The sequence below is a fragment of the Haliotis rubra genome, unplaced genomic scaffold, assembly GCF_003918875.1.
Source record: "Haliotis rubra isolate DU_JTF1 unplaced genomic scaffold, ASM391887v1 Scf309, whole genome shotgun sequence".
Classification (NCBI taxonomy): domain Eukaryota; kingdom Metazoa; phylum Mollusca; class Gastropoda; order Lepetellida; family Haliotidae; genus Haliotis; species Haliotis rubra.
Genome location: NW_025766979.1, coordinates 395,319 through 422,220, shown reverse-complemented (window position 1 = coordinate 422,220; position 26,902 = coordinate 395,319). Strand labels below are relative to the sequence as shown.

Genomic DNA, 26,902 nt, shown 5'->3' with positions numbered 1-26,902 from the left:
AGTGATCGAGGTGGTTTGTACTCTGTGATCAAATCACACAGATATTGTGGAGCATCTTCAGACAGGCATCGATACACATGACACAAGATCTTATAGCTGATTCTCTGTCGGATGGGCAGCCAGTGTAAGTCATGTAAGATGGGGGAATGATATGGTCGTACTTCCTGCAGCTGGAGACTATCCGAGCAGCTGTATTCTGGATGTGCTGTAGTTTGTTGGTAACAGACTTGGGTGCACGATAGTGTGGTCCAGTTTATAGAAATAAATTTATACAATATGAGGTTATTTTTCCGATGTGGAAATATGTGCCGGTCCGCCCTCTTATCACTGGACATTCATCATGCTACACGGAATGCTCTTATAATTCACCGTAACCCAAATTTTAGTCCGTCTCACAGTCCCTGAACCACATTATTTTCCCTACTGCCAAGCCCTCTCTGCAGTGCTAAAGCCCTAAAATAAAGCAAGTCTAGATTTCTCTGGTCTCCCTGGGGCTCCTTTTCAATTTAAATGGGCTTGTTTGTTACTATCAAAATTATATATATTCAGAGACTAAGCATTAGTCTACCCAAACTTATAGCGGCTGATTCCTGTTGTGGAGGGTCTATGGTGTATTTGGTCTTCGCGTCTTCATTACATAGCATTTCGCCATGCAATAGAAAGCCAAAGGGCGAATTGGCAGAACCAGCCATCCAAAATTCTTGTATTTTTGTCAAAGCTGCCCTGAAGAAGGTTATATAAACAAACATCTGCCGTCTTACGTAATATAATTTTAGTATGACATGTATGTCAAGGTCGTACTCTGCGGACACTGTGAGGGATACCATGTAAAGTATGAAGAATGTAAAGTTACGTAAAGCTTATTACGCATACATCTTGGACATGAGGAATTCAGTACTGAATACAATCTTGTATCTTGCATTTGGAATAAACACACACATCTAAAATGAATAGGGTTTAGCATTTTACCCTTGCCGGGGTACGCCTTCGTAATATAAAAGGTTTATCTTTATACATTAGTCTTCCAGACCCGGGGAGACATCCATGTAACTTTTACATATACAATATGTGGCTCTTACCTGACAACCATGAAAATGAAAACCATGTGATAGTCATAATTTGATTATTCAAATGGTATCCAACATGAATTAACAAAAGTTTGAAGGACAGTGCATGTTAGAACGGAAAAACGAAATGTTCTAGTTCTATTTACAATCCTCAGTGATAGAGAATAATATTTACAGTAAGGTTAAACCTCAAAACTCACTGACGATGGCAAGCTCAAAATATGTGTCAAGTACGTCTCAAACAACTGACGCCCGTGCACTACGAACGTTAGTAGTTGTTAGGAATATATGGACAAAGCACGCGACTGCCAAGAACGGGGTTAGTCGTCCATTCAGGACTTGTTTCGACAGTAACCGGAGGGGAAAAGTCGGTGATTCTTACGATCGGGATATCATATTTATCTGTAAGTGTTTCCTTTGGTGATATAGTAGATAATTGTAAACATTTGATTGTTATTTTGTAAAATCTCACCACCTGTTGAAAATATGGAACAGGGAATTGTCCCTGTGAACATTGGCGATATCATCGACAGGAGCGCAGACACTTTGTCACCGTTTGACTTTTCAAGTGTTATGTCATGTTCAGTGTTTCAGGAAGGCATAGGTTTCGTCTCTGCTTTTATCTGTTAATTAAATAGGTTATAGTTGACGTATTTGTATATTTTGTTGTTGGAAAGTCGTGGGTGTTACTTGAACGATCGCTCTGAAGATCGGTGAAAGAACGAGTTATGCCTTGCACTTGATTTGGGTGAAAGGGACGTCAGTTCATATCACAACAAAGTTTGCTGCCAACATTATAAGTTGGCCCAACCGCCCCACAAACACACAGAGGCACACGTGGTACAGTTGTTACCTTGGAAGTCGATAAAGTATAGCTTTGTTAATCCAAGCCTGTTAATCCCAATCTTTTCGGGACTAGTTGGGATTTGTCTCAGAATATAGTTATCTTACATAGCCTAAACCGCAATGTGAAAATGTGTCAACCAAGTCAGCGAGGCTGACAACACAATTCTGATAGTCGCCTCTTACAAGAAGCATTGCAGAAGACCAATTCTAACCTAATCTTCACGGGTTGTTATAACACAGACCCTTTTCAGTAGATGTGTATGGTGTCCACCATAAGTGGACGGTCATGATAGAATTGGTCAGTGGTAGTCCAATAATTGTCCATGCTTACAAGAGTTGGTCAAATGGACTAGGTCAGATTTTATTATTATTATTATATAAATATCCTATAATAATAATAAATTTATTGCACTAGGTGTTGTGGAACATTGCCCATAATCGTTGTAATGATATGTCAGTCACCACTCAAGAGCATAAGCATAGTTTACTGAAATGACGTGTGCATTAACAACAACAAATTAAATCAATGTAGACTACACAATGTACTATTGAAAGATTGTTCCTTACAACTTTTATTATGCTACAACATCATGAACATCTCATGTTTTGAAATTTTCTGAAATGGTTTTGCTGTATAAGTTGAGAAAAGTTACCTATCAGGGGTCATTGTGCTAATTTAGATCCTGTACATCATTCATTTTTATAACAAATAGAGAATATTTGTAAAATTACAGACGTCATAGGAAGCATATGCATTACATTCAGCGCTTCACAACTGACATTGTGTTAGACTGCCTCTGTGGTGTAGTGGTTAGAACATGGTACGGAGAGCAGAAGGTTGCTGGTTTGATCCCCAGCCACGTCATACCAAAAGACCTTAAAATATGGTACTTTTTGGTCCCGGCCTGGCGCTTGACATTAATGGGTACAAGGACTGGTCAGCTCAGAGTATAATGTGTCTGTCAGACTGTGTGGGGTATTCATGCTTTACTGCGGCGTATTATCTCAGTGGACTAGCACTATAAGACCAGCTTACTGGGTTAGTACAAGAAGCCACACATACACACACATCCTGTGCTTTTCTCAGTTGTGTTTCTGAGATGATATGTATTGTAGAGTTTTCCTTTCTCTGACTCACACTAATACTATATGCTTCTCTCTCCCTAAACCTGCGATCCAATAGAAACATTCTGTGTTTTGTTCCCCAAGAACAATACTGATTGGGTGAGAACTTTCAGTGTTTTTATATAACTCATCCTGTCAAAATTATTTTAAAAAATCCAAAGTCTTTGTTTCCTCTATATCTCAGAAAAGTAAAGAGAAGCAATAAGTAAGAGTCAGGATAAGTATAAAATAATATTTTTACTCTATCCTACCAAGATGCAAATCATGTTTGCATCTTGGCAGGAGACATATAAAATATTTCAAGTCATGATGATATTAGCATATCATATTTAGCATGCTGAGACAGTATATGACCTTGACATTGTTATGCAGGATAATGTACTCCTATTCATACGGTGGAACTAGCCTTGTTGAAATCTTACTGTTGCCAGGGTTACTGGTAAAATCAGGTTTTCTGAAGATATTTTGATGTTTGAGAATTATTGAGAGTTACAAGTCAGTGATAATCATGTTTATGTAACACAAGTCATATTTGGGATGACACTTTCTCAGTAAAGTAAGTGTAATCCCAAGTATAACTTGGCTTTGTATGGTTTGTGTATTCATCTTGTTTATTATGTGTTCAAGATTTACTAGAACTGGTAGAACATATTTATTTTCATTTTGTTCTAAAATTTGACTTGACATCTGTGTACATTAGCTGTTAATGATGTTAATTGTTTTGATTCATAAACGTTTGGTCAGACTATATATGTAATATTCTCTCATGGGTACATGATTCACATGTGCTTGATATTTAGACTTTTACCCTAAAAAGATCCTAAATTTGTTTTAGCCTTGAAGAGGCCCTAATTGCCAGTGATTTGCCATGAAAAGGCCCTTGTCAAGTTATGATTTTCTAGGAAACTAATACAAATTGTTACACTGTAGTGTGTTTGGCATTTAATGGAACATGGTAATTCAGTGGACTAACAGTAATACTATAAACCCACACTATTAATACTTTTATATTACTCCACATTAGTTCAAGAATGACCAGATCCAGATAATTTTTCAACATCAGATAAGTGCAGAAATGTGGAATATAGCTTTAATATAGGAGTTTTACCAAATCCCCTATACATTTAGATGTTGAATGGAATTTAATGGAGTATCCAGAAAAAATCAGTGAGCTTCAGAGCCTTGTGTCAGTATTTTCAGGTGTTTCATAGCTGATGTAAATAGGGATGCTGTTGAAACAAAACGATTCAGATAAATATTCAGTGAATCGATTCCGTAGACCTTCATGAATTCAATTAGCTATTATGTGGCCACCAGAACCGAATATTCATGAATATTTACAAACCGTTTAAAGGTGTCCGTTTTACTTGAACCCTTATGTCCTTTTTCAAAATGAGATATGCAAGAATGAAATATGTATCTTGTAGTACTGCAAGTCATGTTATTTTCCAAGGCTGCACATGTTACTGTCAGCTATAACTATTAGATACCAAATTTGAGTGTCATGAGATCACTGGTTATTGCTGTGACAAATTAACACTGTCAACATGGGCTTCAATATTGTGCATTAATCCTTAACTTCAATATTGTATTCATGAATAATTATTCAGTTATTTTCTCAATATTATCATATTAGCAACATAGTGTATTCGTTACAGCCCTACTGTTGAGTCATGCAGAGTGCTAACTAGTTAATGTCATGGTTACTACTGCTACACCTTATCTAAAACTAAAGATTGTACATGTAAATGCTAGTAGTTTTCTCTCAAGTTCTTTAAGTTTAACTGCCCTACAGTGCAGACAGCTTTCCTATATTCAGTGTAAAAGCCTCACTGGCTGGGTTGCAGAGGTCTGTTAGGATTTGTTAGTTTATTCTGTGCCACTATCAGCCATAATCCAGCTACACCACAGCCGCCTGTAAATATTGAGGCTTGGTGAGACAAGCCAGATTTAGGTATTACAGCAACATTCCATGCTATATCAGGGTTTCACATGACTGTCTGAACAATTAAGTGTGTGACAGCCATGCTCAGAAGTTACTGTTCACGTCATGTATTGATATTTGTCTTCTGGTATGAAAGACTAACATAACACGAGACATAGTGTCTTGATTATTAATTATTTACAGCACTGGCTGGAGTTCATGTTTATCTAATGCTTACATTGGGTCAGTAAGTACAGATTCTGTAAAGATATATAGGTGTACAGGTTGAAAGCTTTGGTAGTTATTCAAGTCTGTTATGCAATTTTGTTTATGCATTTTACACAGAGATGCCAACCACTCTGATTTTGGAGGAGTTACTCTGATTTTCAAATACAAAATCTGCTCTCCAATTTCTCTTTAAAAAACTTCGATTTTTGAGAAGAAATTCTGAATTTATTTTTGCGGTATACAAATTCATAAGTCGCCGGTGATTTATTTGAGTGAATGCTGGTAAAAGCATTCAGAAGCTTAGCGTTTGATCCTTTGGGTGTCGATTGTGTATATTCCGTGTTATTGACGATGAAGATTCACAATTTTTTTCGAAATGCATGTCAAAGTGAAGCAAAATGGCAGAGTCGACCAAGCGCTCACGCCCAACTCGCACCTTTGGTGCTCAGGCCTGGCTTTCAGCCAGTCATGACTCCTTTTTCCTTAGATTCAGGGTTGGCGTCTCTGTTTACATACGTATTATACAAAAATTCAGACTTAACCGAGTAATTGTGGAAATATGCAGCTCATTTGGAGCTTATGATATGCAGTGATATTGGTAAGAGGATTTGTTGTCAACGACAAAGTTTTACACAGGAAAATATGGACTGTCCATGGATCGGCACCAATGACCATTGATCATTTCAAGCCAGTTCATTGCTCATAGTAAGTTGTGTAGAGTATGTAGGTCAGGTTTAAAGAACAGGTCACTCTAGATTTATCTCTAGTCGTGGACTAGTGGTCATGTCTTTACCCGCTGCCATGTAAAGTGTTAGTCTTTGTATGATGCTTGTATAAACATTTGTGTACAGATTGGTCCAGATGTTGGTTGGGTATGCTTAAATGTAGTCTATCATACAGACCCTGAACGAATAAATCCACGAGAGCCCATGCAAGTCTAGGAACATGAAGAATCTCTCTTAGCTCCTTTTTATTATATTTTATGATTTATTTTAGGAACTTTTTTTCTGTGAAATATGTTCATTTTAGAGACTAGATGTTAATCTTTAGAGGAGGTGGCTTTATACATGTTAAATCTAGCTTAAAAAATCAGGAGGTGGCATTTTTCCACTACAGCAAAATAAAGAACATAATTAATATTGGACAACTGGACAAGTGTGATATAAAATTTGTTGCCTGACAGAAAAACACCATGGAAATGGGTAAAACCCCTGTACAGCAATGCATTAACTACCAAACATAAATGTGTTGATCAGGAAAGTTGCATGCATTGTGTGATCTTTATGTCTTTCTCAACATTCTGAGTTAATATGGAAATAGGTCTTTGAGAGGAAGGTGAATCATTCCTTTATGTTTATCACAGATCTGTCTGTAACCCAGGATCACGTCATGATGTTCGTTGTCATTGGAAACAGAATGTAGTGTTAGATATTGATTGGGAGGTATTTATTTATTTATTACCACTGAAGAAACCTTGTGAATTTTATTCAATTGTACCTGATATTATTGCTAGATGCCTGTTGCATACATAATACATGAAAACACTTCAGCATTATGTTCAAGGTTAGATGCAATGAGTAATCATTTAACCCAGATTACAATTAGATTCTACATCCTGTAGTATTTGAATATGTCTGTTTTACTTTATGATTATTGCAGTGACACTGAATCCCTCAATTTTCATCTTTAATTTTATACCCGTCTTACACATGAAATGATCAACACTGATCTGTAACCACTGCTAACTTTCAGCTCACATCAGGGATAGACATGTCTGAAGTATGTCTGATGTATATATGAAGTTTAGTGAAAATATTCAGAGATGTATTGAATTCTCTTAAAATCAATCTTTTATATGAACTGCAAGTCTGCAGTCACCGAGCAGCTGATCAGCTGGAGTTCACCAGTGGGTTTACCGTTCACAATAAGACAGCAGTGACATTAGAATGTTATTTAACAGTTGTAGTATATTTATAATTTGGGAACATTGACACGCTATGTCAGGAAAGAAATCGAAGTTTTGGCTTGGTTAGTTGCCAAATTTTCCCCATAAAGATCCGTGTATATTTTATTTTAGTAGCGCATGCTTGTTGTAAGAGGTGACTTATGAGATTGAGTGGTTAGGCTCGCTGACATGGTTGACACATGTCATTGTACTCCAATTCCGTATGTCAATGCTCATGATGTTGACCACTGAATTGTTTGGTCTGGACTTGATTATTTACAGACCAATGTCATATAGCTGGAATATTGCTGAGTGCAACATTGTACACGAAACAAACAAACAAAAAACAAAGTTGTCAAATCTGATGATATTCAGTGATCAATTTACATGTTTGATTTTAATGCATGTTATGAGCAAAATATGAGAGCTGTTCTACTAAGTCTGCAACATTTACAAGAAGTTATGATATATGATCAGTTCCTGGCAGTGGTACAGACTGCCCACTTGAGCATGTCAAGACTGTTCCCTGTGTCTGAAGTGTTGGGGGAGACTAGCAGTATGGAGCTTCAGCTGTATTTTGGTACACAGTAGACAGCAGACATTTACCATTGACACAATGTTGGGGCGTTTCTCTGGGGGAAATGCAAAATTTTGTTTTGATGCTTTGGTGATAATGCAAATATTTTGTTAATATTGAAGTTGTTTGTGTTTTGAATAATTTGTGTGAATTTCCATTTATGTACCAGGTATCTTTCTCAACAGGCTAGAAAGTGTTAGGACAAGGCTAAAAGTTTGTATCTCCCTGCTGACGTAGGATTAAGGGATGTAGCCAAGAGCATATGAGGCATGTTTATTGGTCAATCAATTTCAATGGTGATGTTAGTTTTCCGACCATTGTACGCGACCAATGTTAAAAGTATGTAGGAACTAATATCGTGTGGAATGGAACGCTGACAGGCAGCCTTGTGACTTGTAAGTTGAATGCTGTTGTTGGACTTGAATAACATTAAAACTAGGGTTGTTACAATCCATTCAGAAGTTCAGTGAATCAAACTGTATCCTTTTTATCAATTCAATTTATTATTCGCGATCATTAGAATAAAATATTCATGATTTTTTTTAATTGGAGTAATATTGCTTGAATTTGGGTGTTACTTTTGCATGCCATAATGGAATATATCCAACCAAGGGTGCCTAATAGTCAACATAGCTAAATATTTGATTTGCTGGTACCTTGGTCACCAGCCATTGACGTGATAAGTTGGCATTGTCAGCATGGTCAAAATATGTCAAAGAATGTATTTCTTATAGTTTCATGAAATATAATGAATGATGCATCAAGAGCTGAGTTGTTATTGTATTTGTTACCTAATATTCATGATTTGTATCATATTTGCCTCATATTGGATTTGTAGCAGCCCTATGAATAACCTACTTATCGATCAGTGATGCCTCCACATAACATGAGATTGGTCTTGTGTGGATACAGTAGAGTATGCTGGGTTATGGATCCATCTCCGTCTTGAAGCATTTGTTACATTTTACATTTATACAAGTTCCGAGCTCTGGAAAGAATCCATGTTAGAACTGGTCTTCGCAACCAATCCTTGTAGGAGGCTTCCAAGGGTATTGGGTGTGAAGGCTTGCTGACTTGGTTCAACTCCATAAACTGATGCTCATGTTGTCGATCACTGGATTGTCTAGTCTAATTTACTGACCAATGTCCTATAGCTGAAATAGTACCCAGTGCAGCATTTATCAAGTTAGAAAGACGTTTTTCGTTGGTGAATAACATCAAAGTTATCACATTACACCACCATAACAATAGACATAACATGTCTATGAGACACAAATTACTACGTAGATATTGTAATAATGAAGCTCTGGTATGTTAACTTATGATTACAGCGTGAACCCTATCTTTATGTAAGGTTGTATGAACATGTGGGACATACACTCAATTTCATGGCTGAGTGTTTCACATAACATTAACATGTATTGAGGCCATGCTCACTGACCTAGTTGATTTGTAAGGTATATTGTAATTATTAGCCAGGTGGGTTTTTGTTATTGTATGTATATATGAATGGAATATATAGGAATGAAAAGAGGGGTATGCATGCCTGTGAAAAATGTACATATTTTTTGTGATCAATGACAATAAGAAAATGAAAGGACATTCTCTTTATTCAGCGTTTGAAGTTATAAATATGCCAGTTCGAGGAAGGACTAGTGATGTTTCCTTGTAGACTACCAATTTTACCATCAGGTAGATGGCAGATCTGTAACTGATTGCATTGGCAGACTGATGAAAAATAACATATAATTACAACCCCTGTATTGCAAAATATTATTCTTACAACAATCGGAGATATATGTTAATTCACAGAAGTACCTTTAGAAGCATGGTAGGAATACAATAGTTTACTTCAGCCAGCAGGGAAATAGTTACCCTGCATGATCAGATGGAATGTGACTGTTGACCTTTGGAACCATTAAACAGGTTGATAGTGGAGCAGCACTTCATCTGTACATTGGAATTACGCAGTTTACAAAAGGTCTGTTACTACTACTGCTGTCACTACAAATTACAAATTACTACTACTACTACCTTACTACTACTACTACTACTACTACTACTACTACTACTACTACTACTGGGGGCAGTGGGGTAGCCTAGAGGTTAAAGCGTTTGCTCATCAAGCCGAAGGCCCGGTTCGATTCCCCACATGTGTACAATGTGTGAAGCCCATTTCTGGTGTCCCCCACAATGATATTGCTGGCGTAAAACCATACTCACTCACTCACTACTACTACTACTACTACTACCACTACTACACTTGTAAAGTGGTGGAAGTAATAGTAGTAGTAGTAGTAGAATAATTCCTTTGTATTGATTTATAGCATCAACAACTACATGCATGAAATGTCATGAATTAATATGGTTATAGTGGCATTTTGTAATTGTTGACGTAAACACAAACAAAAGACATGTTATTTTGACTTAGTTCATGTTAGAACTGGAAACAGAAGAAATCAAAATTATCCTTTTTCAGCCTTAAATTTCTCTTATATTCATTTTTGATGTGAAAACATCTTTACACCGTTTCATCATGTTCATTGAGGGAAGCGAGCTCCTTACGTCATGTACATGTTGGCAGGAGATATGTCCGGCTTTTGGAGTGTGGATTACACAGCCCAAGGCAGTCTGGCAACCACAGCCAATCTCGACTCGAAATCATGTAATTAGTTATTAGCTCAGGTAAAGCAAGATTACTTACATGGTGAATGGTTATACGTTCAGGCAGGAAGTTAGTTTGCATGTTTAAGATTACTCGTCTTAAATGATTCAGATCTGTTATAGGCAATTGTATGTTTATTTGCCTCATGTTGGGTATTCTTTTGTGTAGATTTTGGCATGTTTACAAGTAATATGTGGAGTTATTATAGTATTATTGCTATTATTTGTACACGTATATCAGATATTGGGCCAAGAATATAATAACAAAACAGCAGAAGATGGGTTGTTCATTTTTTCAATGAAACCATAACAAAATAGATTATTTGGCATGTTTTGACCATGTTGACTGTTGATTTATCACCACAATGACCAGTGTCCACATTACTGTCAAATTATGGTGGTGGGGTAGCCTTGTGGTTAAAGTGTTAGCTTGTCACACTGAAGACCTGGGTTTGATTCCCCACATGGGTACAACATGTGAAACCCATTTCTGGTGTCCCCTGCCGTGATATTGCTGGAATATTGCTAAATATCGATGTAAAACTAAACTCACTCACTGTCAAATTAAATATGCATGGGTGCGGACTTCTATCCGGTTTGGGATATGTTCCATTTTGCAAATTATGGATGACACCAAATTAAGTAAAAACATTCCTTTAAAAAATGCATGAATATTTGACTCTAGTGACCATGTATAATGAATTAAATTCATAAAGGTATACTATTCGATTCACCGAATACACAAGTGAATCCAGTAGAAGCCATACTGGACTCTGACCTTGGACCGAACTTGCTGAAGTATAAGGAAGTCATTGTAGAGTGTGATATTGATGTAAGTCATTTCTAGTGCAGTTAATAGCTCACTGCCACAAAATAGTTTACATTTATCAAAATATTGATGTAAGTCATTCTAGTGCAATTAATAGCTCACTGCCACAAAATAGTTTACATTTATCAAAATATTGATGTAAGTCATTTCTAGTGCAATTAATAGTTTACTGCCACAAAAATGTTTACATTTATCAAAATATTGATGTAAGTCATTTCTAGTGCAATTAATAGTTTACTGTCACAAAAATGTTTACATTTATCAAAATATTAATGTAAGTCATTTCTAGTGCAATTAATAGTTCACTGCCACAGAAATGTTTACATTTATCAAAATAGCAATGGTTAAGATGACCAATGAGAAGGTAGGACATTCAATTTTTAAACATTTAATTGATACGTCCTTTTTTCATTTACTATTACATTCAAAGATTACATTTCTCTGTATGTTTTGTAATGAAATAATTTTGTTATATCCAGTTTATCATGATACTTCTGAGACCGCCTCCGTGGTGTAGTGGTTAGAGCGTCCGCCCGGGAGAGCGGAAGGTGGCGGGTTCGATCCCCAACCGCGTCATACCAAAAGATGTTAAAATATGGTACTTGTTGGTCCCTGTCTGGCGCTCGGCATTAATGGGTACAACAAGGACTGGTCGGCTCGGAGTCAGTATAATGTGTCAGAGTGGGGTATTCATGCTTCACTGCGGCATGGTATCTCAGTGTGCTAGCACTATAAAACCAGCTTCAGTCTGGGCTAGCACAAGCAGCCGCACATATTCACACGCATGCACATCGTCATATGAGCGAAATATTCTCAAGCACAACATTAAACCCAATTTCACCTCACCATGATACTTCTGAGATGTTGGGGTAATATATCAAAACTATACCTTAACATCAAGTACGCCATTCAGGTCTTTGAATGGCATTTAGAAGTGATGCACTTTCACCTGATAAAGAAGTAAGTGTATGCCCGGTACTCCAGAATATTGTGTTCCTCATTATAAAGAAGTTGACATCCATAAAACTCTCTTCCTTAAGTACACCATTGTTAAAGTCTGAAATGTGCTAATTTAAACTATGGCCTACAATATCATGACTCCGTGAGTCAGTGATATATAATCATCATATGAGTCATATTTAACTGTGCTAGCTTGATGTAATCTGGTCAAGTTATCAATGTGTTATCAGGCCTGTGTAGGTTATCTGCATGTTGTAGCCTGCATCGGTCCAGTTTTATACATGTAAATCACGTCACTGTGGAATATAGGTCAAACGTGATTCAAAACTAGTAAATATTGCTATTTGCAGAGAGTGAATTGCGACTTTGTGGTGTCAGTTATCAGTACTATGAGTGTCTGTGATGGGGTCAGCATAGAGGGGTCACTGGTTCAGTGTGCCTATCCCAGGTGTTACTCAGCGATGATTACAGGTGTCGCTCCCCGTGGTCAGGTATAAATACACACACAGCCATGTGGCCAGCAGTTGTCTGTTGACAGTCTGGGTACGAACACATCGCAGGAGGCTGCCGCTTTCACATATTATCAAATTAGCCAATATTTACAGAGCATATACAGAGTGGGACGTCTTGGTGCTGCTTGGATCTTACTGCTGGAATTGTCTTTGTGCGTCGTCTTGCGTGCTGTATCTGTTGTTGCAGCAGGGATATCAGGAGTTACATACCTTGTCCGATAATACCCAGCGATCTCCATTTGGATACTCATTAACTTAGTTGGATAACTGACAAGTCACGAAGTAAGTATTTGTGATATTTTTCTGAGATAATCAAGTTGAACTTTGGGGCTGGTGTATTTTCATTGTTTATTTTTTATTTTGAGAACAGTTCAAGAGGTGGTATCAGTGGGGAGAAGACATGTTGTGTGTCTTTCACAAGGAGATTTTAAGCGTTTGAAATGTTAGTGAAGTTATTTCTGAAGATGTGTTAATGGCATTTAATCTAGCTACAATTCATTGACTGAACATGTTGTATCCTGAATAGCAGTAAATCATCACGATGTGACCGTGTTGATAGTCATGACACTGGTGACTTCTCTAAATCAGGGGCAGTGGGGGAACCTAGAGGGTTTGGTGTTTGCTTATTCTGAATAGGGCAAGTTTGATTTGGCTTGTCTCCCTCATGGATATGGCATATAGTCAGTTTTTACTGACTCTCTGATCTTGTCCCTAAATGACAGTAAAATATAGTTCTTGTTTTCCTGCCTGGAGGTCAGAATCTAACTCATAACACAAGACAGGTTTGGTCGGAGTCAGTATACATATTATTAGGGTTGGCTATCGATAAAGATCACAGATCGATAATTGTTAACTAAATATTGATAAATATTGGAGAAGAACAAAATGTCTGAAAAAAAAGTCTGAAAGAAATGAATATATTTCCCACCACTGGTGAGAGGTGACATGTTTATACATTTGTTAATAACAAAAGAGCGTTTTGAACATAATGTAGAAGCATCCCATGAATATAGACCTAACTTGTGTATTGTGTGAGTAAATTAAAACTGTATTCTATCACAAAAGTCTTTGTACGATATTATCGATGACACTGTTTTCATATCGATGATCATTAATATTTTTTCCTATCAACAGTATTTTTGATTGTCGATTTCTTAGCCAGGCCTACATGTTACACTGTGACACTTGGCAAGGCCACTGTCCTGATAGAGTACACATTGAGTACACAGTGATTGACACTGCAGTAACACTGTCTTTCTGACCACTGCCTTGACTGAGGCACAGCACACAAAGTACTTAGTGATCCCTGTTGTAATAACACGACTCTCTGGCCACTACCTTGACCAATTCGACCCCATGTCATTGTCACGTCTCAAAGTGCCCTTGCCTCCTGTTTGTGCCAGTGACGTGAAATCCTGATGATTGACAGCTACAAATCGGTCAGTAGGTCAAATGAGTGGTACATGTTTACATCATGGGACCAGATAGCATCATTAGATTTGCATTAGAGAGTATGGAGGCAGTATACAAGCTGTCAGCTTGACTTCCACTACCAGCTGTGGCATGGTGGGTGGAAAACCAGCGTCGGATATGATTATATATTTATGCATGATGATGGTCATATAGTATCATGTCTGCATACTGCACCGCCACCACCAGCTGTTTATGGAATACCGATATTCCCAGGCACAATGTACTTCAGTTTACAACCCTGCTTAGCTGTGGCCAACAGTAGGCTGTAATCTCTCATATCGCTTGTGTGTATTGCATTACCAAGGTAGCAAACTAGAGTGGGCTGACTCCACGTGTAATTAGGGTCAAGTTTCATACTGTGATTTATTGGTATTTGGTATGGAATTTCATTAGAAATGCTACTGTAGTAGTGTTACGTTAAGATATTGGTACCTTTATGCCTTTATTCACTTGTTTACCAATCATTCATTTCTTGGTTAGGCCTAAAAAAAAAAAGCTTGTGGTTCCGATTTCCCGACCGACCCTAAATATTCCCGCCGAGCCTAACAATTTTACTCACCATAATAATTAAATTTATTTTCTGCCACATGAGTAATGTAAAAATATTTTGCAAAAAACCTACCTACCTACCCTAGTTCTGAAATGTAGGAAATCGGAACCTCAACATTTATTTTTTTTTTTGGCCTTATGTAGATTGTACATGTTGTAGTGTATGAGACTATGTGAAAGACACACAGACCATGGCAGGGGCTTCTCGACTAAGATGATCAAATCCATGTATGTCTGTGCATGGTGTTATTATGTATCAGACTGTGGGATAAGGACAGAAGGAGTCCCCAGTGAATATTTGCCAATGTTAAAATGGAAACAAAACCACTATGTGAATCGTGATACATGTCACAAATATTGAGTAATGAATACAAGTCAGTAGCTGGTGTATTATTTAATGTGTCCAGTGAATCAATAACAAAATGATTGTTTGACATGTTTTTACACTGTTGACATTGTTGATTTTTCACGGCAGCTGACCACATTACTGTCAAATTCAATATATATATTATACATGATCTAAGAGTGCTGGGCCTAGATTTTCGAAGCTCTCTTAGCGCTAAGATAGTCGTAAGTTAATGTTAATGAATGGCACTTACGACTATCTTAGCGCTAAGAGAGCTTCGAAAATCTAGGCCCTGGTTGTTATCCTGCCTGGCTTATATATATTCCAATTTTGTATATCTCCATTTGAAAAATAGCACCCACATTCATATGTATTACATTTTAGTGATAACAAATTGAATTCATGAAGGGATGCAGCTCAATTCACAGAATACGCGAGTGAATCGTAACAGCCCTACCTGTTATTACAGGCTACTGGTTAAATCATGTGGTCAGACTGGGTGGCTTTATGATCACATGTGTCGTACCTCAACAACACAAGACCTGTGAAGGTCCAGGTTAGAATTGGTGTTCAGTAACCATTCTTCTTGTATTAGGCGACTAACAGAATCATGTGGTCAGACTCACTGACTTGGTTGGCACATGTCATCGTATCCCAATTGGGTAGATCGATGCTCATGCTGTTGATCACTGGATTTTCTGGTCCAGACTTGATTATTTAGTGACCGCCGCCATATAGCTGGAATATTGCTGAGTGCAGCAGCGTTAAACAACCAACCAACCTCAACAACAGAAGCTGGTACGTTGTAGATTCTGTCACTCGCTAGTTTTCCCAGCCCATTGTTCAATACTTACAGACTGACATGATCAGTGTTTCCGCTAACTAAATTATTTATCGGACACTGTGTCTGGCAACCTAATATTTTACCAGTCATGAATGAAATTTGCCGGTCATATCCGATTACTATACTATAAATACTCATTTTAAAGTTATTTTTAGCCTGGGTATTTCCGAAACATAACACTTTTTGCAACCATGAAAGCACAGCCAAGACTGTGATTTGGCTTACCCATGATTTTTTTATTTTAATACATGATTATTTACCGGACACAATGTCCTGCTGGGTTTCAATTTACCGGTCCCCAACGAAATTTACCGGCTATTTTTTAGGTATATACCGGAGAACGGAAACACTGATGATAGAACTGAATGTCTGAAACAACAAAGCATGAAATATTAATTATGTTGATCAGGTATCTATAATTGTGTGTTTTATGTTCCAGGTCAAGATGAGTGACATGAGTGACCTTGACAGGTGAGTGTTAATCAGGTGTAGAGATCTACCATCAGGGACCTTTTTTACCTTCAAAGTTATTCAATAAAAATTAATTTTTCTGAACTTGTTCTGGCCAATAATTGGACCCAAGTTTGGACCAAGTTTTCTTATATACATGTTCATATGATAACATTATCTGTTATGATGTTCTGGAAGTGACTTGTTCTACTGGAAACAGGACCAGTAACGAGGGAAAGACTTTAACATATTTAATACACAGTTTTACGTTGTTACTTTGAATACAGTATTAAAAAATACATTGAAGTTAAAATAATTTTTAATAAAACACCTATTTTAAACAAATTAACATTTTTCAAATTTGTCTGATGTCTCGAAAAATGATATTGGAATGTATTATGAATATCAGATCTTTGATGCTTGTCAGAATACTTTTGTCATCTATGTTCAACATGTTAAAGGCCTTGGCAAACAAATATTTCTGTCACGACAAACTGTGTGGTTGGTGTAGAATGATAGGTAGTAATGTTGTCTTTCTGTTACAGACAAATTGAACAGCTGCGTCGCTGTGAGGTGATTAAGGAGAGTGAGGTGAAGGCTCTGTGTGCCAAGGCCAGGGAAATCCTGGTAGAAGAGAGTAACGTCCAGCGAGTGGACTCCCCCGTCACGGTAAGGGCTGTCAGGTGTCTTTGTCTGGTGTGAGGGAGTGGGAATGTGTTTCACACGTCTGACAGAAGTATTGTCACTTGTAGCTGGTCAGTTGGTTTTCATTGTCGCTGTACTTGTCAATATCATGAATAGAAGACCATAAATGCTGTCACCCGTGACGATCGGTAAGAATTGATCTTCTGTTTGTCGTAAGAGGCGGCTAACAGGGTTGGGTGGTCAGGCTCGCTGACTTGGTTGACATGTCATCACATTCCGGTTGTGAAGGTCGATGCTGATGATGTTAATCTCTAGATTATCTGGTCTTAATTTGAATATCTACAGACTGCTGTCATATTGTTGGAACATTGCGGAGTGTGCTGTCATCTTCTGTAGTGTTATTTGGTGAAAAATATGAGTGATGTATAACCCTTGTGAAGGTCAATTTCTTTACTAACCCAATATTACTATAGTGAGTGAGTGAGTGAGTGAGTTTAGTTTAAGCTGCTTTAGCAATATTCCAGCAATATCATAGTGAGGACACCAGAAATGGACTTCACATATTGTACCCATGTGGAGAATTGAACCCGGGTCTTCGGCATGACGAGTGAACACTTTAACCAGTGGTCTACCCCACCGCCCGAAGTTTCCTTAGAGCTACCACTATTGTAAGATTATGTTATAGTATAGGATTAACAATCACCACTATTGTAAGATTATGTTATAGTATAGGATTTACAATCACCACTATTGTAAGATTATGTTACCACGATTGTAAGATTATGTTATAGTATAGGTTTCACAATCACCACTATTGTAAGATTATGTTATAGTATAGGATTTACAATCACCACTATTGTAAGATTATGTTACCACGATTGTAAGATTATGTTATAGTATAGGATTAACAATCACCACTATTGTAAGATTATGTTATAGTATAGGATTTACAATCACCACTATTGTAAGATTATGTTGCCACGATTGTAAGATAATGTTATAGTATAGGATTTACAATCACCACTATTGTAAGATTATGTTATAGTATAGGATTTACAATCACCACTATTGTAAGATTATGTTATAGTATAGGATTTACAATCACCACGATTGTAAGATAATGTTATAGTATAGGATTTACAATCACCACTATTGTAAAATTATGTTATAGTATAGGATTTACAATCACCTTAACACTAAGACAGCTATTTATAACAGGGCCCAAGGTATCTATCTGGAGCTATTATAACCATGAACTTGCTTGATTCATTGGTGTGAACATCCGTGTACTTTCCATTTCAGGTATGTGGAGACATTCACGGTCAGTTCTATGACCTCAAGGAACTGTTCAAAGTTGGAGGGGATGTTCCCGACACAAACTACCTGTTCATGGGGGACTTCGTAGACCGTGGGTTTTACAGCGTGGAGACATTCTTACTACTACTAGCTCTTAAGGTATGTAACAGTGGGCCAGATCATGTCGACACTGTTATTAGATGTCTTTATGAAGAGTTGGAAGTGTAGGTTTTGTGGTTTAATTATATTCTTATTATATAAAGTTTCTTTCCATATTATGACAAGCTATTTTGAAGCAAGCCAATAAAAAAAAACCCAGGTCATGTACCAATCTCTTTTTTTCGTTCAAACCAGCAAACACAGCTTGAAGTTTCAGTTTTCCGAATCGTCTCTACAAGCTTCATGTAATTAAGTAGCCCTACTTTAATACAACTATGTTGTGTAATCAGCCTGTCTATCAGGGTGTAGACAGACTAGTAACTGCCAATCAGATTGTTAAATCTAATCGTCTTGGCAGTATTTCAACAATCCTTAGGTCAAATTATTTATTCCAAAATACAGAACAGTGTTGGCACCAATATTAAACCTTATTGCAATGTCACTAGGGTTTTCTTTGATTTTGCAACAAAGAGAGAAAAGAGTATTGAAGATATTTATGCCATCCCAGCAGTGATCAATGTCTGGAATTCCTGGTTGACTTGTATTCTACGTCATAACAAAAACACTGGTACGATTAAGTTAAATATTGCTTCTGGTCTCACATTGTGTGTATTGTTGTCAGGTCCGATATCCAGACAGGATAACCTTGATCCGAGGAAATCATGAGAGTCGGCAGATCACGCAGGTGTACGGATTCTACGACGAGTGTCTCCGCAAGTATGGCTCCATCACTGTCTGGAGATACTGCACAGAGATCTTTGACTATCTCAGCTTATCAGCAATTATCGATGGGAAGGTAGGTGTCTACAGCCTGTGTATTGTTAGTTCTTTATTACCCTACTCATCAACGAAGTTGCAGGGGATATAGAAACAAGTTCAGTCCGTCCGTGCGTCCCTCACACTTTGTCCGAAGCATATCTCCTAAACTATTCGTGATAGCTTAACCAAACTTGGTACACATGTCAACCATGATCCCTAGATGTGCCTTTTGGGGTTAGACCCAGATATGGATTTTATTTTTTACTGTTTCCATGGAAACATGACTTGGGCTGTGACTATGAGGATGTCATGTTGTCCGGAGCAGATCTCCCAAACTATACATGCTAGCTTCATCAAACTTGGTACACATATCAAGCATGATCCATAGATGTGCCATTTCATGGTTAGACCCAGATACGAATGTTATTTTTTGTGGTTTCTGTGGAATGTGACTTAGGCTATGACTATGAGGATGTCATCTTGTTGCATTTCCATGGCAACTAGTTAGGCTTCAACTGAATTTGGTGGTAGTGCTCTTACAAAACTAACACATCTTCTTGTGAAGTTTGATGACAGCAGCATAAAGTCTTCTTCCTGGCTGAGATTTGAATATGTACCTGCGTGCATGATACAACAACATTCCCCTCCTCACATAGTGCTCAAAAGACAACATGGCTTTCTGATAAGATATACGGTAGCCAGTATGCAGGCCAGATCTCATCATTCTTTTGAGGCTGTATTGATAAAATTGCTGACTCAACATTACCTCTGTCTTTCACTCACATTGTAGTAATTTGTGAATGTGAGGTTGTGTTGTTGTTGTATTGTCCTGTATTGTCCTTCAGTGTTCACAGTCATGTTTCCTGTTTCAGATATTCTGCGTCCATGGTGGTCTCTCACCTTCTATTCAAACACTGGATCAAATCCGAGCTATTGATCGTAAACAGGAAGTGCCACACGACGGACCTATGTGTGATCTGTTGTGGTCAGATCCTGAAGGTAGGTCACAGATGTATTGCAGACAAGATCACAGAATAGGAATATATGTGTGATTTTGACCAAAACATTCAGTTTCCTGATTTATTAAAGATCAAATTTAAAGTAGCAAGAAATATTTTAAAATACCGGTTGAACCATTGATAAGATAGATAACCCAGATAGTCGGTTCTTGGGATTAAGTGGTTGAGGATCTGGGTCCCAATCCACATAGCAGTTACACCATTCCATTGCTACTGTACAGTTTATTGAAGCATTTCACAGGCTGCTAAGTGCTGTGAAAGCTTTGGGGTTTTGGCCCAGTGACGTTAATCAGCTCATTCTTTTTTTACTCCTAGACTTATGTTTAGACTGAATTTTTGTTGTTGTTGTATAGTTCTCTAAGATAGTTATGCAAACCAGTATTTTCCTTTGATTTTAAGAAATACTGATTAAAACAAGTTGTGACCTTACTGTGTATTTGGTACTGATGTGTAACTTGAGTATTTATTAATGTTTTGAATGTTTCTCTCTCCAGACATGCAGGGCTGGGGGGTGAGTCCACGAGGAGCAGGGTACCTGTTTGGCAGTGATGTGGTGGCACAGTTTAACGCTGCTAACGACATCGACTTGATCTGCCGAGCACATCAGCTGGTGATGGAGGGATACAAGTGGCACTTCAATGAAACAGTATTAACAGTGTGGTCTGCCCCCAACTACTGCTACAGGTACATCTACAATACTTCACTGTGTATCTTGACGTTAATCTGGGTCTAGTGATGATTTACAGGGGCTAGTGGCTACCTGCATAAATCTAGTACAGTGAACTATGTTTATAATGAACATACTTATACCGAATGACTGATATATGAGCCAGCGTGATCTCTTCGATCGCAATGTGGATCTGTGATCACTGTGCCCAGAACACAAACTGTAATATATAGTGACAAATTCTTCAACAAGATTGCAGCAACACTGGAACCATCTACCGTCTACCCTGAGCAACTCAACACCTCATGACATTTTTAAGAATGGCGTAAAAACCCATCTCTTCAAATCAGCCTACATTCAGTAGCATTTGTGACTCTTTCTGTGAAAGCCCTTAGAGTGCCTTAGTTCCTAAATGATATAGGGCTGTATACAAATTTTTGTATTAAATATTTTTGTATATTACAACAAACTCATTAGTCATTCAGTCACTTGCTGTATATTGTAGAGATGCACTCTATGGAACTATGGTTGTAACAAACTAAAATAATGGTCCCTTTGTGTTCATTACAACCATGGTTTACTGTGTGTTTCATTAGCTACTATTCTGAAATTACTCCTTACACATGACCAATGGTGTTTCCTTGGGGTATATAGAAATGTAATGTTAAAAGTTAGAGAATTTAGGGGTCTTATTATTCTTCAGAACAAACCTTCAGGACTTCACGAATCCCCTTAATTTCAAACACTGCGGACTAGCCCAGTGTTTAGAGGCAAACTCATCACAAATGTGTTTTGTTTGAAGCATGGCATTCTGTTTCTTTCCCATATATTTTGTACTGTGAAATGTTTTTGGACCACTGTTGACTGATTGTTGTGTTTTATTAGATGTGGAAACGTGGCTGCTATTCTGGAGTTAGACGAACACTTGCAGAGAGACTTCACAATCTTTGAGGCAGCACCACAGGTAGGTCACAGTAACCTAACTCAATATTAGGATACTCTTATGGAAGACCCCGTACTTTATGCATAGTATCAGTCTGTTTCAAACAAACATTTCATTTGTCGTAAGAATATATAAAAAATATTTATCTTTCTATTTTGTATAGGTTTGTGCATGTTTTACATTAACTGTTTACAATTTAGGTGTATCCTTGAACGATAAACAAACCTGGTGCGATGGGGGTAGCCTAGTGGTTAAAGCATTGTCTCATCACACCGAAGCCTCGGGTTTGAGTCCCCACATGTGAAGCCCATTTTTGGTGTCCTACGCTGTGATATTGCTAGATTATTGCTAAAAGCGGCTTAAAACCATACTCACTCACCCACTTAAACAAACCAAGCTTGTGTCAAGAAATTTTATTGACTTAAGCCATCATATGAATCATGATAGTAAATGATTCAACAAAATCCTCTCTCTTGACATGTATTAGGAGATTGGATTAAATCTTACCATTGAATATACACAAGTATCTCACTGACTTTTACCACCTCTTCCAGGAATCACGAGGTATACCATCGAAGAAACCACAGCCCGACTACTTCCTTTAACCAGCACCATCTGTAGTTCATGTACATCCCATTGTAAGATACTCATTTCACCGTCATCTCATCAACACAGAGGACACGAGACAGCGACAGCAGCCCAACTGGAAGTCTCACCCGTCTCAGTGTCATGAGGTAGCCTAGTGGTTAAAGTGTTCAATCGTCACACCAAAGACCTGGTTCGATTCCCCACATGGGTACATTGTGTGAAGCCTGTTTCTGGTGTCCCCTGTCGTGATATTGCTTGGATATTGCTAAAGGCGGTGTAAAACTGCTCACCCACTCAATGTCATAACCTCTCAAACCGAGGTCAGGTCAAGTGCTGCGTGTTTTGGACCTCTGGATTCATGACAGCATCACTGACACCTTGTACAGGCCGCTGTCTGTAGAAAAAGTGAAGAAGTTGTGCGATTGATTTATGGCCTCTGTGGAGGAACACTGAATCTAGCAACCTGTCATTTTACCCATACATGTATTTTATTTTTTCCCCTAAATTGTGGATATTCATGTACAATAAAGAATTTGAACAATTCATGTTTACATTTTAGATGTACGAAATGGTCATGATGAATTAGTGTATGTTTGATGTCATTCCACATTGGAATGGAAACATAGGTACTAACTTTAACAAGCTTGTGGAAGTGACTGTGTCAAACTGGTTTGGTCGTCGACACAGATTCACTGACCTTGGAGCTATGTGTGGAACTGACAATTTGTGTGAGATCAACTGTGTGTGTCAACTTTGTGACGATCTGTGTCATTTGTCATAGTAGGGCTGGGGTTGAATCTTCAGATCACAGGTATATGGCACTTAACGGGGATTCAGGTTGATTGTTTACCTGGATAATTGATGGGCCTGGCCATTATTGTTCAGAAGTAGATAGCCAAGGTTTTTTAAGGTATCATCCTGGGCCTCAGGACAATCTGAAGCATGACTGAACTGTGGGAAGATGGAGAAGAATATGTATCCTGATATTTGAGATTACATGTATTCTGTCTGCTAATGTTTTGTGTGATTAGGATGAGGATTTGTTGAACTGTTCTTACACAGAATAATATCATCATGTTTTCATTGGAGTTTACCTTTATATCCCAGGGTTCAAACAACTATAATTTCATTTCTGATGTATGGCAAACTCCTTGTCTGAGATAGGGTCTCTGTATATGTTTACTTACCCTGTGACGAATCCAGGGATGGAATCTTGGCATTTCACACAGCGTTATTAGCTTAGATAACATCCATTTATAGAACCGTCCGATATATATCCTATGCCCTATATCCCTTATATCTCCCTGAATCAGTTCAATTTGATGGGGCGGGGCAAATCAAGTTAGGCTCCACAATTGACTGTGTTGAAGCCCTTGGACATACCTGAGATCTAATTATGAGTTCACATGCAACCTTTGACCTGATTATGTTTCTATGTTTGTCAACACCATTTCCATGCATGTGGGTTTCTTCAAAGCAGTGGGGCGGTGGGGTAGCCTAGTGGTTAAAGCGTTCGCTCGTCACGCCGAAGGCACGGGTTCGATTTCCCACATGGGTACAATTTGTGAAGCCCATTTCTGGTGTCCCCCGCCATGATATTGCTGGAATATTGCTAAAAACGGCATAAAACCATACTCAGTCAGTCAGTCTTCAAAGCCGTAAATGTCCAATTGCCTGTTCCTTGCGATCTTGGAGCTAAGGTGGTCGTAACTCCTATACTTTAACATAGACTTATGATGGTCATGGCACTAAGATTCCTTTGATGAATGGGGCCAGATCTGCATTACTCCCACATCATGCTGACAGGTAGTGGTGTCACTGAAACTGATGAAATACTGTTCAAGGTTAAAACCAAACTCAGTTACCTCCCTTATTTGCCTGTGCTTGTGTTGAAGATACATCCCTGTACCAACATTACCCTGTGTGTTTTGTACAACCTCACCAATCCAGTGTATTATTTATAGCTCGAAAGAAGTTACAGTACACTTGTTACTTTCATACTTTCATGATATGACAGATTAACTAATTAAGTATGAAGAAACTTTTTTCAATTTCTTTTTAGTGGTATATTTTGAACAGACCATTTTGAAGCGAGGGCGAAAAGTGAATCCTTGATGTGTATCCTTTTGAAGAGATCTGTCCTGGGTGGTCGAGGATAGTGTGAGTGTAGTCAAAACAGCAGTAGTTCGCGCTCGAGTCACTTCACCTTGTAATATACCAACAGCATATCACTCATTGTAATGATAGTGGACACTCATTGTTTGTCATTGTTACTTCAGCTCCGTGTTCCTGTCAGTGTAGACTTTAGCATCCATGTACATTTGAACTCTGCATCATTAATGAGAGGTGTATATTTTTATATGACAAAGTCGTCAGTATGTAATAATCTTATAGGACCATTCTGTCCTTGCCTCTGTGAGTAAATCTGAGTGCAATCAAGCCAGATTTACAGTTATCTCCCTTGTGCGTCTTCTGTATGGACGATGTAATGTGGAATCCCTACTTGGACCAAACAGCCTGTGATGGCTGTCAGTGCCTGCAGCAAAGGGGCGATAGTTAATCTTTTATTATGCCTCAGCTCAACAGGTTAGTTGATTAGAGTGATCTGCCCTTGCTGTCGATATAATGATACACACAGGACAATCATTGGAGCCTATGTATAACAGTTCCTCCATTGATAAACAGCTAGTTTTACAGTCAGCATTACCACTGTTGAGGGAGATATAGTAAGGAGCTCAGTTCCCCTCACTTGCATCTCCCAGCATTATGGGATGTATCAGGTCCCATAGTTACAGTACAGATATATCATATATCAGGTCCCATAGTTACAGGACATGGTATATCAGGTCCCTTAGTTACAGGATGTGATATATCAGGTCCTATAGTTACAGGATATGGTATATCAGGTTCCATGGATACAGGACATGGTATATCAGGTTCCATGGATACAGGACATGGTATATCAGGTTCCATGGATACAGGACATGGTATATCAGGTTCCATGGATACAGGATATGGTATATCAGGTCCCATTGTTACAGGACATGGTATATCAGGTCCCATTGTTACAGAATATGGTATATCACGTTCCATGGTTATAGGATATGGTACATGTATGTCAGGTCCCCTAGTTACAGTATGTGCTATATCACGTTCCATGGTTATTGGATATGGTACATGTATGTCAGGTCCCCTAGTTACAGGATGTGCTATATCATGCCCCACAGTTATATACAGGATATGGCATATGCCAATCTCATATTTTCAGAATATGGTGTATCACGTCCCATATTTTAAGCATGAAAGTCCCATGTGTGTGGAATACAAAATGAACTTCAACAAATACGAGATGACGAAATTAAGACCAGTTGTTATAAAAGCACAGGTCAGAACCACCAATATAGCACCTACTATTGTTGGGGCCAGCCATAGGTTGAAAGATGTATGTAATGATCATGCATTTCACCATTTGATTGCTGAAGGCTTCGAGTGGTTTTGAAGATGAGGTAATGTTGGTATTTTGTACAGTAGAATAATAATCTTACTCATTAACTTCTGAAATATGTATGTGGATATGTGGTAAACGGTGTGCCCCTCACTGAGGCTCCTATCTATCTTCATGTGTCAACATAAAAATATTTTTCTATTTTTCTCTGTGACAATGTACGCTTGCCCAAACTGATCCATATTTACAGAATAAAATGACCCAATTTATATGCTTCAGTGTTTGCATGGGATGGAGATATGTCTACTGCATACATATATATAATCTTTTGGTGTAACATGGAAAAATAAGATTATCCCAACCAATAGATGAGCATATGCGAGAGTAAGTTAGCATCATTTAGAGTTCTCTGTAGGCATCCATTAGCCCATAATAGCTTTACCGTCATCATCATCATAGTGTATGTGGCTTAAGGGGTGTGTGTGTCTGCCTTTCTTCTGGAGTGGCTCCAGCTGTCTTTCGACAGTGATTAAAGTTAAGCATGAAAGTCTTGCAGTCCTTATTTCACCCCTGGTTAAATATTACAGGTTCCCTTCATTCATTACTACAGCGGCAGACTCAGGACCCTCTTAATTTCAAATATCGCTAATCCAGGAATTTGATAAACTTGTATTTCTTTTGTACCTATCCTTTTACATGATGGCCCAAATCAAAACGTTTGTCCCAACATCAGCTGTTCATTTCTGTCATTAGTATACTTGGTTTATTTACAGGTCATGTCATTAGGATCTCAGGCAACTGTTACTGCTGCAGCAATAAGTGTATAGATCAGAACCCATTCCATATTCCAGAACTCTGTCAGGACCTGTGTTGGTCCTACACAACATCCTGCCTTCCTGCCAACTTGTTTTATGATTTCGACAGGTCTGTCAGAACCTGTTTCACTATGAGGCCTCAGGTTTCCATCAGTTTCCTCTTGTACATAATTCATGCTGTACATTGCTGCCATGTTTTGATGCTGTGTCCGATATGACCGTCTGTC

At 38.1% G+C, this 26,902-nt stretch overlaps 1 protein-coding gene across 3 annotated transcripts; it reads left to right on the top strand.

Moving 5' to 3' along the window:
• The first annotated feature begins 1,370 nt into the window (after window positions 1–1,370).
• LOC124283042 (serine/threonine-protein phosphatase 4 catalytic subunit) lies at window positions 1,371–22,958 on the top strand. Of its 3 annotated transcripts, none has more exons than XM_046719055.1 (9): window positions 1,371–1,471; window positions 16,329–16,360; window positions 16,885–17,008; window positions 18,287–18,439; window positions 19,062–19,235; window positions 20,071–20,197; window positions 20,712–20,901; window positions 21,770–21,848; window positions 22,382–22,958. In XM_046719055.1, exons 2-9 carry the CDS (start codon window positions 16,335–16,337, stop codon window positions 22,430–22,432), a joined length of 924 nt encoding a protein of 307 aa, XP_046575011.1. In that variant the 5' UTR covers window positions 1,371–1,471; window positions 16,329–16,334; the 3' UTR covers window positions 22,433–22,958. The 3 variants fall into 3 exon arrangements, with proteins under 3 accessions (XP_046575011.1, XP_046575014.1, XP_046575013.1); XM_046719058.1 differs by lacking the exon at window positions 1,371–1,471 and adding an exon at window positions 9,645–9,693; XM_046719057.1 differs by lacking the exon at window positions 1,371–1,471 and adding an exon at window positions 12,809–12,959.
• Window positions 22,959–26,902: the final 3,944 nt, after the last annotated feature.